The sequence below is a fragment of the Urocampus carinirostris genome, chromosome 6 (genome assembly GCF_059441175.1).
Source record: "Urocampus carinirostris isolate Australia breed hairy pipefish chromosome 6, RoL_Ucar_1.0, whole genome shotgun sequence".
NCBI classification, from domain to species: domain Eukaryota; kingdom Metazoa; phylum Chordata; class Actinopteri; order Syngnathiformes; family Syngnathidae; genus Urocampus; species Urocampus carinirostris.
This window is the reverse complement of record NC_142354.1, coordinates 35,969,438-35,988,983: the sequence shown is the minus strand read 5'-3', so window position 1 is coordinate 35,988,983 and position 19,546 is coordinate 35,969,438. Positions and strand designations below refer to the sequence as shown.

Genomic DNA, 19,546 nt, shown 5'->3' with positions numbered 1-19,546 from the left:
TGGATTTTGTTTATATGGAGGCCCCTTTTGTTTGAATAAGGGCTCAGTGTCCACAGTTTGGGGTTCTGGAATCTTTCTCTTCGAAATAGTCGTTTTTCGCTCCGTTTTACCTCTGGCTTGAGATGGCGTTTTTCGATTTATAAGCCAAAGAAACACTAACTGAAAGAGACATCTTCGTGTAATTAGAGACCTAGAGGATCTTTGTCCATCAGCGATGCTGCTGCGGCTGTTGCTGGTGTGTTTTTGTCTGACGTCAGTCTTGGTCGATGGTGAGTTTACCTACTTTTTACACTGTATTCAGATATATTGTACCCTGGCATTGACAAGATATTAATATTTCAAATTACATTACTCTTTCTCTAGAAATTAAGTTTATTGAGCAAATGTCAGGGGAAAATACATATTCTGACGTCCAAAGGTCGTGTGTGTCACAAATAGAGGGCATTTTGGCCTGTGAGTGCTCGAGTGCGTATCAAGTTTTCCAGTCCAATTATCTTTTATTTAGTTATATACTTTTACCTTGTTGCAGTCTTTCATCGTAAATGTGGTATTTTTTTATGTGAATTTCCCTACGGGGATGAATAAAGTATCTATCTATCTATCTATCTATCTATCTATCTATCTATCTATCTATCTATCTATCTATCTATCTATCTATCTATCTACAATATGTTCTATTTATTATTACTTTGCCCTAATTTGCTCTGCACCATTTAATAAATGTGATTATATTTATAAATGACTTAGTTACTAATTAATTATAATGGTAATGTTGTTATTTTGTTTAAAAGACGTGTGTATTAGTGCTCATTACAAATGGTAAATGGTCTGCATTTATATAGCGCTTGTCAAGTAAATGAAGACCTCCCAAAGCGCTTTACAATATGCTTCACACTTACCCATTCACACACACACACACTCACACAACAGTAGGGAGTCATCCATGCAAGGCGCCTACCTGCTTATTGTGTCTTACACTTCAACATATAAAATGGAGGATCCGGGAATCAAACCTGCGACCTCTTGATCCCAAGATGAGCGCTCTACCTCCTGAGCTAAAACGATAAGTAACTGTTTGGGAAATACAATTGATAAAAGGGACTGTGTGTATTATCTGGTGGTTGAAAAAAAATCATTCATAAATAGACAGCGATAATGATTTAAACAATAAGCAAAACTAGATTTTTTATCATACAAACGTGCATTACTAAAATACTCGTAGGTCAAGAAATTTGCATTTATTTTACATAACATGAGCCTCCCCTAGGAGCAGATGACATAATTCCTCCGCCATCTTGCTGCTTCGGGTCCCCCAAAAAAACCTAGCGAAACGTTGAAAAATTAGAAGAATCGTTTTGCTGCTACGGGAACCAAGTGGTCAAAGAACACACACTGTCCCTCTCCGCAGACTCACAAACCGTAAATTGAACACAACCATTTTTTTAATTACAACAATATCTACAAATACAATTAAACATACGTTGTTTCTTCTTTTTTTTTTTCAACAAATGCAAATGAAAAACAATTGGACCTTACAAAAATTCAGGGTGAAGGACTGGCAAAAGACAGTATAGTATACATCCATCCATCTATTATCTGCACCGCTTATCCTCAGCAGGGTTGTGGGGGTGCTGGAGCCCATCCCAGCTGTCTTCGGGCAGTGGGCAGGGGACTCCCTAAACTGGTCGCCAGCCAGTCACAGGGCACACGGAGACAGGCAACTCATCTGCGTAGTCATACCTAGGGAAAATTTGGACCCGCCAATTAACCTGACATGCATGTTTTTGGAATGTGGGAGGAAACCGGAGTGCCCAAAGGAAACCCACACAAGCACCGGGAGAACATGCAAGCTCCGCACAGGAGGGCTGGTAGCTGGATTTGATCCCATGACTTTATAACTGTTCCGCGGACGCGCTAACCACTCAGCCACCGTGCTGCCCGCATAGTATACATACGTCAAAATAATATATACAAGAATGACCCGCCTCCCCTCTCCTCTGACCCACCACAACTCGACTTCACGCGGTTGCCTCAGTGCGTGTGTACTCCAAAATATACATACACTGCTTAGAAATGAAATGAAAAGCAACATCAGCTAGCACTCATCCAGGACGGCAACAGTTTCACGCTTTTGAAATATGGGATTTGGGCAAGCCACTTTTGGTAAATTATATGGTAGGCCCTCTCAAAGTGTACTTGACTCTTTTAGGTTTCAGAAAGAACATGGTATCCTTGAGAACACGGAACAGGAAGGATACCTTGCAAATTTCTAATGCAGTAATAAGCATCGCTTTGCTAGCAATGATGTGAAGGCTATAATATCCATCTGTGTAGAATTCAATGAAATAGAAGTGTCCGACCAAATACTGCTATCGATGGGGAAGGTTGAAAAGTAACCCAGAGAATACCTGACAAAATGTCAAAATAGCCATTTCAAAAGTCGTACACGTTGGGGCAGCAGTAACTTAGCATTGGCGAAGATTGCTAAGGTGGTATGGCAATTATCGCACCTATTCTGGATAACTGGATAGGTGTGAAAAAAGTGTGTGCAGTGCTGTTTGAAAATACAAATTGAACAAAACGACATCACAAAAAAAAGACAATATTAACCAATTTCTTTTTTAAAGGACTACCGTAAATTCCGGACTATAAGCCGCTACTTTTTTCCCAAATGTTCAGCCCTGCGGCTTATTCAGTGAAGCGGCCAATTTATGGAATTTTTCTAACGGCCACCAGTGGCGCTAGAGTATAAAAGGTAAGATTAAGACCAGTAGAATATGGGCGCCAAGAAAGACTGCAACCTCTAAGTTTAAGCATACATTGTCTGTAAAATTAAGGTACGTTCCGATAATGGGGAAGACGCCCTTGATGGCTATAGTTATGAGCAGGAAGTTGAGGACGGTTTTCCGTGAATTTCACAATTACGGGATGCTTTTTTTTTTAACAGGCACGTTCGATACATTGCGAGCGTGATCCTACTAGCGTGTTGGTACCTTTCAAAGGCACGGTTTGGGATGAAATTTATATTATTATTATTAAAGCTTTGAAAACTCTCTCGGTGTACCGTCTTTCTTCGTAAATATGTGTAGCCATGTATAATATGTATTTGCAACTGTATATTTTTGTAATGTATTTATTTTAGAGATTCATTCTGTTATGTGTTCTACGGACGAATCAAAAAGAAGGAGCGGAGCACACGCAGGCTGATGGGAAGTGGGGTAAAGCTGAGTTACCGATAGATCTGTCTGTTGTCGCAGCGGACAATAGTGGATATATATTTTTCCCACCCTTAACTTTGGAAATATACATTTTGTCTCCTTGGATTACTTTCAACGGGACCCGGACTTTACAAGTCTGCATCATACGTTAATTACGGGTATCATTTTCATTTATGATGCCAACTGTAACTCTAGAATTGTGTACTATCTATGCAGTTACAATCACGGAGCTTACAGCCCGGTCTGGGTTAAGCTTGTGATTGTGTCACAAGTTTAAATGCGGGCGCACGCAGCTTACACATGGGTGCGGCTTCTGTAAGAACAAAAGTAGCAGATCATCTAAAAAATGGTGGGTGCGGCTTATAATCAGGTGCGCTCTATAGTCCGGAATTTACGGTAAATAAAAAAAGCAGCATAAGACTGCTTTGCCTGCCTCTCAACATTTGCTTTCAATGTTTTGATTTGATAATCTAAGCAATTCCCCATTTATAACAGCAAACCAATTCATAAGATTCACTTTGGTTGATTGAAACCAATTCTGAAGCATGAATCTCAGATCTTCTGTAGTCGCCTGATGCATTTCTATATAGGTTACCGCAGTCCCCTGAATGACTTCCAGCGCTCGGAGGGCCGAGAGCTGGTCCCCACTTCCTGGAACTCTGCCCACGTTGTGAGCTTGACAGTCCTAAACGTCGAGGAATGTGCTGCTCACTGTTCGCTCTCCTTGGACTGCAGGTACACAATATTCTAGAACAGCATTTTTCAACTAGTTGCGGTAAAACCTCGTCCAGTGTGCTGCAGGAATTGTCTACTGTATACATAAAAAAAACATGCCATTGTTCAGTACATTTGCTTTCTTCTAATGATCAACAGAATAACTGTAATATTCAACCACGTCAGTAGATGGAAGCAGATAAATATTTTCTTTTTATACAGAGTAATCCCTCAATATATCGTGGTTTACTTTTCAATACAACACCGATTTTCATTGTGCATTGTGTTTTGCATTCTGATTGGCCAAACTGTCTGCCAGCTAATTATTATTAGACATTACAGAAGTTATTTGTAAAAAAATAAATGAATAAAGAATAATGTTTATGCAGTAGTTTTATTTGTTAAACAAATGCTTGAGCCTTTAAAATGGATATTTTCTTCGGTTTCACTGTATAAAAGAGTATTTGATTGTATACTAATGGCAAAAAAATTAAGGTTTTCGCCTATAACGAGTTACTGCAATAAACAACGCATTTCTGTACTTATTGTCTACTTACTAGTACATGAGGTAGTGGCCTGAAATATACAGTATTTAATAAGTTATTTTATTTAATGAAGCTGTTTAAGATTGAACTACAAGAAAGATAAATCCATTGGAGTAAAAATCATGCACATAATTTAGCTGGTTTTAATTATTTTTTACATGTTTTACTTTTAAACATAAAAAGGTGGCAAAATAAAATATGTTGTTACACGTTACATATAAGTTTTATTTTTGTTATTTTTTCCAGAAAAGTAGCTATACTTGGAAAAACAGGTTGAAATACATTAAATTCCAAACGTTCTGCAAAATGATTCACCAAATTATTGACTCCTGAACCACGGTGACAACAAGAGATAGGAAAACATTTTTATTGACTATTTAGGAAACATGGCAATAAGGGTTTTAAGAAAGATTGACACGGGTGCCGGGAATTAGAAATATCAAATGACGATGTGCTTCAAGATGTTTTTAAAGAAAGTGTGCCTTGGTTTAGAAAGGTTAAGAAACACTGCTGTAGATTCTGTACAGTTTCAGAAAACTAAATATTATACATGTAAAATAAAGAATACAAATGTGTCCACCAGAGCATTTAACTACGAAACACGGCCAACAGCCACATGCAAACATTTGCGTTGGGTGGGCGACGGCAGCAACGCGGAAGTGAAGCGCAACGTCAACTGTGACCTTTACGAGAAAAAAGGTAAGAATAGGAAAAAGGAGGAAATCTAAATTCAAAGTGTCTTTATGACAGTTTGTGTGTGTTTGATGGGTAGTGTATGTCCGCAAGTGCATTGTGGGTAAAGGCGAAGACTACCGCGGGAAAGTATTCACGACTCGAAGCGGACTTACCTGCCAGCAGTGGTGGTCAAAGTTTCCTCACGATCACAGGTGAGCAGAAACATGTTAGGTTCAAGATTTATGGCCTCGAGATTGAAATTAGGATCACAGATGAACCGATTTTGGTATTGTTGAAACTGCGAGAGGTTAGGGTCACATTTGAAGCATTTATTGTTTCATTAAAATAAGTACAAAATCATCTCAGGGTACAGAATCAACTAAAAAGCGCACCATTGTCTGAAATTTGACGATCATTTATCGTTATAAATTTATAGTTTAGGAGAACCTCAAAAGAAGGCTAGAAGACGTCAATGAATTGTGAACTTGAAAAGAGAACAGGAGAGGACTGTACAAAAACCCTTATAATGCCAAATTCCAAATCGGTTCTAAAAGCCCTTTTTAAATTACAGGTAAATCTTCTTGGTTACAAAAAGAAGTTTCACACTAAAGCATGTGGAAATCAAAGAACAGCAACATTATTGGTTGATAATGACAATCATGTAAACAGTGCATAATAGTCAAAATAACAAACAACTGCGAGGTATAATGGTTAAAAAAATGAACTAGCATCCTATGCAATCTCCTTAGCAGGTGTCTAATATTGAATTAAATAGAATGCACTTACCACATTATAAACATGGAGTGTACATATAAAGCCCTTTTTTATGTAAATTTTGTGCTTTAAAAATTAAGTTCACTTTTCAGAGCATAGCTCTTCAACCAAAGGAAACGTTTAACTTTTATGCTTTAATTTAACTTACTTCAACGTCAGCAAAACAGAAACCATTATTTTTTGTGTGTTACACTTATCCTTGTTGTCTTGTATTTACTTACTAGCGCTCGGCTAATTTGTCCCCTTAATTTCAATTTCACTGATGTTATCGTTCAATTTTTAGAATTAGAAGAATTCTCTTTGTCTTTTATAACAGCAAAGTAAAAATTGGCACTCCATAATAAACACGTAATAAATACTTTAAAAAGAACAATAAGACAATAAGAAGGTTCGGATGAATTGGCAAAAAACTTACAAGGGAAGTGCTTGAAGACTGATTTTGATTTTGAAGAAGGATAGATAGCAAAAATAATTTTATTTTTGTAATCAAGTTAAAGTACTTTTACGCTTGGAATATATCATGAACGAAATCGTAAATATTGTTAATTCTACATTAATTTTTTTTACGTATCGTGACATTACGTTTTGTTTTTGTGTAGTATTTAGTACAAGATGACTTTGACCGAAATATATGCTAGAGTCAATAGACACTAGTTGTTTTTTTTTTTTCCGGAACACTGTGTATCTGATCGGAAACCATTTACTATAGCATAATTGCTTCTTTGTTTGGCGTGCGTATTCATGTATTTGTGCCCTTCAGTATAAATCTTCATAAGACTTTGGCCATCCCCATGTATTTTCTCCTAGCTGACTTAAGGGGTCAGGAAGCCAGCAGTGATGAAGGTCACATGTATATCTGATTCCACCCTCATCAACTCAGTATTCTGGGGGGGAAAGCGCAAACAATTCAGGGATGGCGGATTCTGAGGGGGTGGGAGAGGCAAGCATGTAGTTGTTGTTCCTCTGATTTGCTAGAACATTTTCCTTCAGCAGAGGCTTTTAAATCAACAAATACAATGTTATTTTTATTGGCTGATTTGTTCATGCATCCAGGTGGTCCCCGACACCCAGCAACGGCTTGGAGCTTAACTATTGCAGGAACCCGGACGGGGACCGCATAGGGCCTTGGTGCTACACCACAGACCCCGAGCGGCGGTATGAGAGCTGCAGTATTCCTCAGTGCAAAGATGGTAAAGTCAACTCATTTAAAAATCGGATACATAGCTAACAATTTCACAAATGAAAATTACATTTGGTGTTGTTTGTTGTGGAAAGTCGTTGTAGGTTCTGACAAAATCTTCTGTGTGCAGAGGTGTGCATCACATGTAACGGCGAGGACTACAGAGGGCAGGTGGACCACACAGCGAGTGGCAGGGAGTGCCAACGCTGGGACCAGCAATACCCACACCAGCACATCTACCAGCCCGAAAAGTATTTAGTTTCCTTTAGTATCGGCTGCTAGCATCATTGCTGCCTATGCATGTGACGTGTCCTTCCTTTAGGTACCCCGACAAAAGTCTGGACGACAACTACTGCCGTAACCCCGACGCCTCGCCAGTGCCATGGTGCTACACCACTGATCCCGACGTGGAGCGCGAAAGCTGCGAAATCAGCAAGTGCAGTAAGTTCTGCGGCTTTATACCATCGTGTTGCTCCTGCTTTGGACACCTGGGACAGTGTAATCCTGTGGTCATGGTGATGCAAACAAAGATTATTAAGCGTCTTTCTTAATGACTCAGTGAGATTAGTTGTTATTCAAGAGTTTTAAAAATAAATGTATGTAAATAGATCTGTTTTCTGTGTAGTCGTGTGTATGTATATATAATATATATATATATATATATATATATATATATATATATATATATGTTTAAATAAACATCATACAAATTATAAATCAAATTTCCTCCAAAATCCCAATAACCCATGACATATTCTCAGAACCAGTCTCCGGACTACTCACGTACCTAGTGCCCGCGGGCACTAATTTTGCACCATTAGCAGATCGTTTTTTAATATTATGTTTACTATCTTAGAAATTATTTTCAAAAAGTTATATCCTTTTTTTTTTTTAAATTACAGTTAAAAAATATTTTTTCTATTCATTTTTACATAAAACACCCAGTTGGGCATCTCGTCCAATTTCAATGCACTACACACACATTTAATTTTCTGGGATCAAAAAGTGATCGGAATGGGCGATATTACTACCCCCATCTCAAAGATCTCTCTCACACACACGCACACACACACATTTACAAAGAATAACATTAATTATAACATTTGAGCAACGTTATCCACCACACGCCCTATCCAACATTGTTGCTCATATTCACTATTATTTTTGTCCTTTCTACTGCAATAGCAAGTTAAATATTACTTAAAAAACAAGCTTAAACATGCATAGTAAAATTTGAACATGTATATTATTCAAAAGAGCAAAAATATCTGCCAGCAAGTGCCTACCGGGCGGTTAATTTTAAAACATGTTTAGTATTAGATGGCTGGACATTTATTTTCCTCACAATGTGGAATTTTCCCAAATTCGAAACAGGAGTTGTGCAACAGTATCAAACTTTGGAGTTTCCCACTGTTATTTAGGTTGGGTGGGGGAGTGTATGTAACAACAGGGCCATCTTGTGACGTATTTAGAGCCTGCAAACAGCGCGGCCAAATGTCGTATTTTATCGTGTATAACGACAGTTAATTTTTACCTAAAAGGTTTTTAGCGTGCGTTATACACTATGTGCAATTAATTTGTGCAATGATTGATCAATCAAAAAAATATTGCTGACCACAATGGCAAAACATTGGTTGCAACAGGAATTGAACTTTGGTCGCGGTAGTGAGACCGGTAAATCCTGACCACAAGATCACCAGTGATAACAAATGCCTAATCACACTATTTTTAGTTTGTGTGCCAGAGACGACCGTTAGAGAAGGGAGAAAACAAAGTCAATTAAAAATTGGGGGCTACACGTTATACACGAGTGTGTGTTATACACAGTAAAGGCATACGTTTGTAGTCTGATAAAGTGAAAAAACACATTTTGGTCCGAAATTGTCTGGATTGATGTGATTTAATTTTGCATTTAGTGGACAAGGCAGCTGTTAATTGACCCAACAAGGAATACATAATCACATACGTTTAAGTGAGTTGCAGCTCTATGCTTCCTCTGATCCGGGATTCTTTTTAGCTGAGGTGCGCGTGGAGAAGCGTCAGCGCTCCAGCTTCACCACCAACTGCTTTCGTGGCCGTGGCGAAGACTACCGCGGGAGAGTCAATGAGACCACGTCGGGCATACCTTGCCAGCGGTGGGACGCGCAGTATCCGCATGAGCATCCTTTCTACCCCAACACCTACGAATGCAAGTGAGTGCCAACTTATACACGCTGATGGACTCATGTGTCTTAAGGGTGGGGGCGAGATCATATCAAATGCATCAGGGGCATAATTATTATTACCCACAAAAAAACAAGATCCGCCCATTGCCATGCCCCCTATGGCTCGCCCATAGTGACGGGTGTGGAAGTACCGTAAAATCCTGGACTACAGATAGCACAAGATTTAGACCCGCACACGCAAATTTAAGAACGAATCTCAATTTTGTCTTTGTACAAGCCTCATAGGATCTTTTAGGGGGATAAAGAGTAAAGTTTTCGGCTGCCCCATTTTTTCTCCCCCCTAATTTGCCTTGGTCACTTGAGTTTTTGATTATGTGACCATATAAGATGGCAACTACAAAGGCGAGCAGATATTTTCTATTATGCAAAAAGAAAATGAGAATGAGGGCTGTGCTAACAGACCAAATTGCATTTGCTTGTCATCGTTCCTCATGAATTAAAGGAAACTTCAATCATTGATGCTGATCATATGGAGATAGGAATTTTACGTTCTTGATGGACAACTTTCACTGCTGTTTAATTTGGATGCATGAATTGAGAACATGATGGGGACCATGCGACGAAATATCATAGTCATTTAATATCTAATATATGTGTGGTATATATATATATATATATATATATATATATATATATATATGTGTGTATATGTGTATGAATAATGTTGGCAAAACATGGACTAATTTGTTTTGTTTGCGTAATTGTATTCTCACTGGGGTTTTTTGTATTGCTCAGCTAATTACACAGAAAGAGGATTTTTAAAAAAAATTAAGGTAACCAAGTACAGATATATCTTGGTCCTTAAGACTTAGTTTTTTCTTTTTTTTCTAACTTTGGTCACAATTACTTGCAAATCTAGCCTTTGCTTTTGTATTTTAAATACCATCCTAAATTGTGAACATCAAACTACAATCCATTCAGAAAATCAACCAATTAGAGCGAAATAATTATGAGGCTAACTCTTAGAAATGAGGGACTGTTTTTAAAGCGGTGACTTTCTGCAATACAGAGGTTTAGAGGAGAACTATTGCCGGAACCCAGACGGCTCGGAAGCCCCCTGGTGTTTCACGTCTGTGCCAGAGATGCGGACAGCGCTCTGCCTGCAGATAAAGCGCTGCGCAGATGACATTGATGCAGAAGGTGAGGCACACAATATTACAAAAAGGAAAAACGCAGTAATTCATTAAATTAATCAAGCACTTTTACATGTTTTAAAGGTTTAGGGAGAAGTACACACTACTTGAAAAACACTGCAATAGAGTATTATTGTCATATAATTGCATAATGTAATAATTCCCTATATGTTATTAGATAAAAATCAAATGTAGTGTTTTAATCACTTTGACAACATTTTTTTAACAATTTATCAAAAAAAACATGTATTTGAAAGACTTTGATAAGATTGCAGTGTTTAGGACAGCAAGTTAACAACTTTCCCAGTGGTAAATGTTCAAACGAGTCCTGTTTATGGTCCGTTTCACTGTGATGTTATGGTTTCAGATTGCTACCATGAAAATGGGAGAAACTACCGAGGCATGGTGCGCAAAACTCGCAAGGGTATCACTTGCCAAAAGTGGAATGTGAACACGCCTCACCGCACCAAGTAGGAATATTCATGCTGGACTGCATATCAACAAAGCATTTGACATTGTTTACATCAGGGGTCGGGAATCTTTTTGACTGAAAGAGCCATAATTGTTTAAGTATGTATGTATATAGGTATGTGTGTGTGTGTGTGTGTGTGTGTGTGTGTGTGTGTGTGTGTGTGTGTGTGTGTGTGTGTGTGTGTGTGTGTGTGTGTGTGTGTGTGTGTGTGTGTGTATAAAAGGTATGTGCGTATGTATGTATGTATGTACATATATATATATATATATATAAATATATGCAGGGTTGGGTAGGGTTACTTTAACTGGATTACTTTCAATTACTTTTGGATTACTCCAATACCAAATATGCTAATAAAAAACAAAAGAAACTAAATATGAATAAAATTACTAAATTTTGTGCAGGCTTGGGGAGTAACGGAATACATGGAACGGCAAAAATTATGATGGCAAGCTGTTTGGATTTATTTTCATTTTGTTTCTGTCGCATTTTATATGTTAGTTTTGCCGAAGATCAAAGCCAGGAGAGAAAGCTTATCACGTGTTGTGAGTCATAATTTTATTCATATTTAGTTTCTTTTGTATTTTATTAGCATATTTGGTATTGGAATAATCCAAAAGTAAATGAAAGTAATCAAGTTAAAGTAACCCTACCCAACCCTGTATATATGCATATATATGTGTATATATGTGTGTATATGTATATGTGTATGTATGTATATGTATTGAGAGAGCGAGAGCCATACCATATATTTCAAGATTAAACTCAGCAAAAACGCTCTCTAGGCAAAAGCCAAATTCTCATCGCATTTAATTTCACTGTGTGATGTTAAAAAGTTTGATAACATTGATGAAATAATAAAAATGCCAGAGCATGTGTCTATTATCAACAAATATACCACTTTCAACTTGTCCCCCTCCCACAGTTACTTAAGATTGTTGAGGCTCATTTTGACCTTAATTTTTTTGAAAAATAATGGTTACAAAACAAGGTGTAGGCAGAATTCTTTTGTAAAAATGTCACAAAAAATGCAAACACAAATTAATGGATGTGTTCCCCCTCAGCACAGGGCCCACATGTGAGAGAGGGTTGTAGTGCTATGCGTGAAGAGATCCAGACACCCCTACTGCTCACCCAATCCAATTTGCCCATTGCTACCGTTCACCTAATCAAATTGCTATGTGTGCTAGGCTGGCGTTTATTGTGTGTTTATAGTTTGTTTTGTGTGTTTTTAATCATACAGTGTCAGTGAACAGGCATTATTTATTGAGATTCCATATAAATTTATTTTCAGCAACATACACTGACTGGACCGAACAAGTAGTAATATTAGTACATAGGCTATGCACGAACCAAACTCTACTCTAGGCTCATCAGAATCGGAACACTGCAGAAGAAATTTTCACCAGTAGCAATTTTTCACCGAGTCATATAAAAAAGCCATATCTGGCACGCAAGCCATAGGCTCCCAACCCCTGGTTTACATTATTTACCTACCTAATAATTTCTAAGCAAGCTTGCCAAAGAAAGGCCAAATTCTTCTATTTTTTAAAATTCAACTTCTAGAATAAACCCAAGGACACATCCTGAGGCCAACTTGACTGAGAACTACTGTCGCAATCCAGATGGCGACCAGCACGGACCCTGGTGCTACACCATCGACACTAAAACCGAGTTTGACTACTGCGCCATCAAGCAGTGCGGTACTCAACTAAGCTTTTTCTTTGTGTTTATTCATTATAAAATGTGTAATTACAGCAACATTTATTCAAATAAAATGTTTGTATTTTATACAGCTGGAGAGAAAGTATCCCTCACAGAACCTGTAGGTATGTTCTTGAAATTAGCCCTTTGATATTCATTGCTACTTTTCAGCACTATGCTAGCGCGCCGTTTGCTTGACTGATGTCTCAAATCTGTTTTTGTTTATCTTTAACATTGAGCAACGGTTAAATATAGATAAAACGTTTTTTTAAATCAGTCATTATCAAACGTGTTGATGCTTTCATGTAAAAACAAAAACATTACAAAATTAATTTTGGGAGCAATAATAAAGTATCTTATCCGAAAAAAAAACTTGTAAATGTATAAATAAAAAGTACATTACAGTAAGAAATAGTCCAGGAGACACAATTTTAAGAAAATTAAAATGTGTATGTTCTGAGCTGTGCTTTGTGTGTGTTTTTTATACTACCTTCTTGTGGCAAAGGCAGGTATATCCGATTCATAATTAATGGACGCAAAGTGTGACAAAATATTTAAATTATTGTTTTTCCTGAAATGCAATCTCATTCCTTATTTTCATAAATGTAAATAAATGTATTAAAAGTCAACTGAGGAAAAACCCTATAGAAAATGGATGAATGATTCATAATACATTATTGCAGTTTGCAGCAATATTTGATTTGAGGTTTTTCATAAAAGGGAAAGTGTGTATTGTATAGTTTCTTATAATGGGGGAAAAAATGAAATATATAAGAAAAAAAACAATATTTATTCAAATGATAAGAAAAAATACCTGATCCCTATCCCTCTAAACCTAACCCGAACCTAATAAACATTCTCAAATTCTTGTAGGTCGAGGAATTTTATTTTTGTTTTAAATAACATGAGCTTCACCTACAGTCATAAAAACCATTAACCTTTTAAAAAAAAAATAGTAGAAAAAGGGCGCCTTATGGTCACTTTGAGTCTCCGTAGTTTGTATTCTTCCTTGTGCTTTTCAGCACTCGTTTACGGTTGCACTACACAATACAACGACAGATAGTGGTCAAATAATACACAAAGTACTATGATTTTATGTCCTTTTTCCCAAACAGAGAAGGTGGAGTTCAGTGAGTGTGGAAAAAGAGAGGACCGCTTCCAGAGTACCAGGTTACGCATCGTTAACGGCATACCTGGGAACTCGCCGTGGACAGTTAGCCTCAGGGACAGGTGCGTGTATTTTTCCTTCGAGATGAGCTTAAATAAGAAAAACACACTCAAACAATATTTGACCCTCAACCGGCAGGAAAGGCAACCATTTTTGCGGTGGCGCCCTAGTGGACGCCCGATGGGTGATCAGCACCAAACAGTGTTTCTCCTCCTGGTAATGTTTTTCTTTCATCACTAACCTGATGCATGTCACATCAAGCGTACGAATGTGTTGCCTTACGGTTTTTCAGCTACGTGGACCTGCCCGGCTACTCGGCCATGCTCGGCACTTTGTTCCGTGACCCGCAAGATGAAGAACCCGGCGTGCAGACGATCCCTCTCACCAAGATTGTCTGCGGACCTTCCGAGTCTCAGTTGGTCATGCTACAGCTGGAATCGTGCGTACACTCTTGCATACACACACACACACACACACACACACAACCAGAGTTTAACGATTTACTGAAAAATACTCATTAGTTACAGTTACTTGTTAATAAAAGTAACTATTTTGTTACAACTTTCCGTATATACTTGCATAGAAGCCAACCCCCTTGAAATTCTTTAAAATAGCCACTTCATAAAAAGAAATAGAAGACGATGTGTACTCCAACCTATGAAAAGCAATGAGCCCTTCATACTTCTTTGCTTGTGGAATCTGTAAAGCTTGCAAAGGTAAACTTTGCCGAAACACTCCATATCCATTTTCTTTTTGGGCTTCAGGCCACTCGAAGAAGTTGTTCTTTTACAAGCCACGCCCCCTTTACCACACCGGTTTCAGCTTAAAATATTAATCATTAAATCGGGCCGGTCAGGTTTCTCTCTCGGCGGGTTTTTTTTCCCTTCGTTGAGGATCTACACAGCATGCACTTACTTTTACTCAAATAATTATTCAGATAAAGAAAATGCTTACTATTAGTTTCACTCCAAATGACTAAATCCGAAGAAATTTTCCTCCTAGGTGTTGAGGTAAAAGACGCGCGGCTCCCTCCTTCCACCTCCCTCACATCAGACGTCATTTCTGATTCTTGCCAATAGCTTACATGCTTTACAATATTCCACTATTTGCAGCTGGTGATCGACAGAATATGATTTTCTTTTCTGTGCCATTTTGTTCAGTTTCACTTTTGTCCGCCGTACGTTGCCTAAATGCGCACTTGGGCGCCAAACCATTCTTTTAGGCGCTGCACTCTCAGTGCACACTTGAGGGACTCAGCCCCAGGTAAACCCCAAGCTGTGTAGTTCAGTCGAAACGCAAAGTTTGGCGCTGAAGTAAGCAAAGCTTCGTGTTTACTTTAGCAGAAAATTAACCCTGTTTATCAAATCAAGTTAATCCGTCGGGTTTGAACAGGTTCGGGTTTACATACCCGCGACTCGGGTTGGGTCGGGCTGAATCTTTTTAGGCCCAATCTCTCCTCTACTGCCTACCATACGAACTGGTGACAAACAACCAAACATGAGCATAAGCTGACCCCCTGCTTTAAGAATTTTATTTTATAATTGTAAATTCGGCTTGCATGCGAGTATCTACGGCAGGGAGAATACATCCATGAGGACAAATTCAGCCACCATAATTGTATTCAGTTGTGCTTTGTATGTAAATGTAAACACGCCTACCCTTCATTATAATATTGCTTGCGAATCGAGGGTTGTATGGGACAAAGTAAGAGATGGAGGAGTATTCAGCACTTAACAGACATTGTAATACACAATCCGCATTTAAGAAGAAGTGGAGTAACGCAGTAGCCCACCATGTAGTAACAACAGTAGAGTTATAAAGTTGTATAATTAAAGTGCTACAGAGAAAAGTAAATGCGTTCCAGGAACGCGTTTCTTTGTAACACGTAGTCACAACACTGCATATAACACACGCAAGCATATACACATTCCATATGACCCTTTTCTCTTTGCTTCTATAGCCCGGCTCAATTTAACGAGCGCGTCTCTCAGATCTGCCTGCCTCCCGAACGCTACATTGTGGCTGAGGGGACTTTTTGTGAGATTGCGGGATGGGGAGAAACCAGAGGCAAGTCATATACATTCATCTGAAGAATATGACGTGAAGTTTCTATATCGTATAAATGCCCCAATTCTGTTTGAAACAAGCTGATGAGGATGTTCTAAGAAGGCCTAAATTTAGAATGAAAAATTCCACTCAAGTGCTAATGCTACAGTTCAATGGTGAAAGTTCAAGAAGCAATAAACAGCAAGATGAAAGGCATAGAAAAAATACTCTAAGTCATATATTCTTTAACCTTGACAAAAATTACCAAAGCAGTATATTACTGAGCTATTGTTTTTGTTTATAATGATTAGCAACTGGTAGCAGTCTTTCTTCTTTACATTCCATTATCCAAATCTTAAAGGCTGTTATTTTGTCTTTTCGATACATGAGAGCAGCACAGCAAATTTGAAACAAACAAATAATAATATGATGATGATTTATTTGCATTTTTGGTTTTCTGTATTTTACTGTTTTTGCGATATTATTGGTAAATGAATGAATTAGTACATGTAGAATGACCAATTGCAATTTTTTTTACCGATTGTGACTCGGGAAGTTTTGTCCTGACTCCAGCGATGTAATGAACACCAAATTATTTAATGGGATATTCATGTTTAACTGTCAGATGAGGTGACACAGAATTTAACCACCTGGATTATGTTTAATTTTCATTTAGGGGGGTGTACTCGCTTTTCTTGCAAGATATGTATCAAAGAGACAGTAAATGTTTCACTCTTATTTAGAACAACTTGTATATGGTTACAATAAGTATCATTTATTTTTAGGGGTGATGAACAAATTTGAAGTGTTCTGTGACAAACTTTAAGTCTTAATGAAGAGACATTTTGTGTTTTTATTGTAATGGTAAAAAAATCTTTATCTTGATTCATTAAAATAATAATTTTGGTTTGAATAATAAGCAAAAATATCAAAACTATTATATATTGGTGCTTTTTTTTTTCAAATACTAGTAGGTCGAAACATTTGTATTGCTAACAAAATTGTCCACCGTCTTGTTGCTATGGGTACTCCCAATAACCCAAAAACCTTGTGAAAGGCTGGGCAAATTTCTTTTATGAAAATTGGTGAGATTTGGTAACTTTGAGTCTCGATAGTTTGGAGTCTTCCTCATTTCAGGTTGCACTTTACAATACAGTGACATCGAGTGGTCAAATATTACACGGTGTCCCTTTAAATACCACCACTAAAACGTGTATTATTCATATAAAAAAAATCAAAACAATTACGAAGACAAAACATTTCGAGCAGTTTCTGAAATTTTGACCGTCAGGTTGGTCAGGTGTGTCCTATTATGAGTCCCATCTAGGAGTCAACCTTATTCCGCGCTGAAGCACGACAACGTTTTTGACACCATCCAGATGGTTGTTGCTATTTTTAGCCCCGTTCAACATGTGGCTAGCATCAGTTTCGGTTCAGGCAAATCATTCCTTTGCGCTCCTTTCAAGGCACCGGAGACGAAACCGTCCTCAACGTGGCCCAGATACCGGTGCTCAGCAATAAAGACTGCAACAAGTACTTCCGAGGTCGCGTCCGGGAGAACGAGATGTGCACCAGCTCCTTCCAGGGAGGGGTCGGAGCCTGCGAGGTGAGTGACCGCTCCAAGTGTTGCCTTTTTTTGAATTTTCAGTTTCCATAATTCAATTCGAAATCAATCCGAAATCAATCAAGGAAGTTTCAAATGGCACTGTCCGAATCCCCAGCTCTAAACTCAATCTATAATCTACTTGAGATGCCCTCCCTGCCTAAAACCTTTGAAGCACTGTTGGCCAAATTCTGCATTTAAATAAATTCAACATCATTCGGTTAATTCATGGTACACCAATGATGATATTAATTTTCAAATGGGAGTCGTCGAGCAAAAAATAAATGAATTAAAAATTATTGCCAATAGGATGAAAATTTTGAGTGTTTTAGGTGATTATTTTTATGGCATATTATTTTTGTAATTACTTTTTTTTTTTTTTACTTTCGATATTTTTTTTATACTTTTAACAACATTTTTCTTCGTTTTTTTATACACTTTTTAATTAAAACACTACAACATGTCTTATATGGCACATCACAATTAACTTTTTAAGTATTTATTATTTAAGTCAAAAATAATTTTTAATTATCAAAATTGTCTGTCACCTCCTTTACTGTTTTTATTATTTAGGAAGAAATATTGTTAAACCAAGCAAAATATTCTGCCATCTGTCTTATTAGTTATATGTTCTTATTTTAAAGGTAATGTTTCATATATAACTGTGTTTTTTTTAAATATTTTTTGTCTAGAAAATTGAAACGCGTAATGTTTTTTTTTTTATGATAGTCTTCTTCCAAGCCTTCCAAATGTCCTTACATTTTGAAAGTTTCTTGCTATCCATCACTTGGATGGCTCTTTGTTTTTTAAGTTGTTGTTTTGAGTTTAAAAAAAAAACAGCTTTTAAACAAAAATCTCCATTTTGTTGTGTGACTTGTACTAAACATGAGTATGAATGTGATTGGTAGTCAGGGTTGGGTAGGGTTACTTTAACTTGATTACTTTCAATTACTTTTGAATTACTCCAATACCAAATATGCTAATAAAAGACAAAAGAAACTAAATATGAATACAATTACTAAAATTTGTGCAGGCTTGGGGAGTAATGGAATACATGGAACGGCAAAAATTACGTTAGCAAGCTGTTTGGATTTTTTTTTATTTTGTTTCTGTCGCATTTTATGTTAGTTTTGCCAGAGATCAAAGCCAGTAGAGAAAGCTTACCACGTGTTGTGAGTCATAATTTTATTCATATTTAGTTTCTTTTGTCTTTTATTAGCATGTTTGGTATTGGAGTAATCCAAAAGTAATTGAAAGTAATCCAGTTAAACTAACCCTACCCAACCCTGTTGGTAGTGAAACCTAGATACCCATTTATAGGAGAGTGTGCACACTTATGCAAACAGTTCATTTTTCCCTGTTTTTGAACTGTTTCAGGTGGTTCATTTCAAGTAGAAAAGGTTCTAGGTTACATTAATGATATATATAAGTATGAGATATTTTAAGAAATATGCAAATACTACATTTGTCTCACAATAACATCCAACTTAGGGCAAGTGTAGACCTTTTTATCACTGCCTGCAGAGGGATTACGGAGGTCCGCTGGCGTGCCAGAACCGCGACTGTTGGGTCCTAGAGGGCGTGATCATCCCCATGAGGCGCTGTGGACATCCCGGGCAGCCAAGCATTTTCATCCGCGTGTCGGTCTACGTGGACTGGATCAAGAAAGTTATGGGCTTCGCTTAGAAGGGGAAAAAAGAGGAAATGGATTCTTTGACACTGTAATGTTTTTTGTCAATTTTTTAGAATACTTGTTGCATTAAACAATGTTAAACATTTGGTTTATTGACTCATTTTTTAGTCAATTTGTCTTTATTGGATTCAATTAAAATCCTCTCTGCAGTCATTAGTAGTCTAAGGATGTGTCCTACTGTAACCTATCTGCATGTGAGCACTTGTGTGTTAGCTGTGACCTACAGCAGGGACTTCATTTTGCATTACATCATACAGCAACATTTAGTGGTAAATGGTCTGCATTTATTTAGCGCTTTTCAAGTCAATGAAGACCTCCCAAAGCGCTTTACAATGTGCTTCACACTTACCCATTCTCACACACATTCACACACCAATAGGGAGTCTTCCCAAGACG

The 19,546-nt window shown here is 37.6% G+C and overlaps 1 protein-coding gene across 1 annotated transcript; it reads left to right on the top strand.

The window, feature by feature from the left end:
- Positions 1-30: 30 nt before the first annotated feature.
- mst1 (macrophage stimulating 1) lies at positions 31-19,238 on the top strand. The gene is made up of 18 exons (XM_088338881.1): positions 31-269; positions 3,809-3,953; positions 5,061-5,176; positions 5,250-5,364; positions 6,980-7,116; positions 7,237-7,357; positions 7,429-7,547; positions 9,124-9,298; positions 10,341-10,471; positions 10,832-10,934; positions 12,503-12,639; positions 12,733-12,765; positions 13,756-13,870; positions 13,947-14,024; positions 14,101-14,247; positions 15,769-15,875; positions 17,321-17,460; positions 18,982-19,238. The coding sequence occupies exons 1-18, from the start codon at positions 215-217 to the stop codon at positions 19,141-19,143; spliced, it is 2,136 nt and encodes a 711-aa protein (XP_088195007.1). The 5' UTR covers positions 31-214; the 3' UTR covers positions 19,144-19,238.
- Positions 19,239-19,546: the final 308 nt, after the last annotated feature.

What these genes read in the sequence shown, in the direction of transcription:
- mst1 (XM_088338881.1), top strand. Translation starts at nt 215, where the DNA reads ATGCTGCTGCGGCTGTTGCTGGTGTGTTTTTGTCTGACGTCAGTCTTG. An exon ending in ACAGTTAGCCTCAGGGACAG is followed by an intron (nt 13,871 to 13,946) that starts GTGCGTGTATTT and finishes CTCAACCGGCAG; the next exon opens with GAAAGGCAACCATTTTTGCG. An exon ending in GTCATGCTACAGCTGGAATC is followed by an intron (nt 14,248 to 15,768) that starts GTGCGTACACTC and finishes TTGCTTCTATAG; the next exon opens with CCCGGCTCAATTTAACGAGC.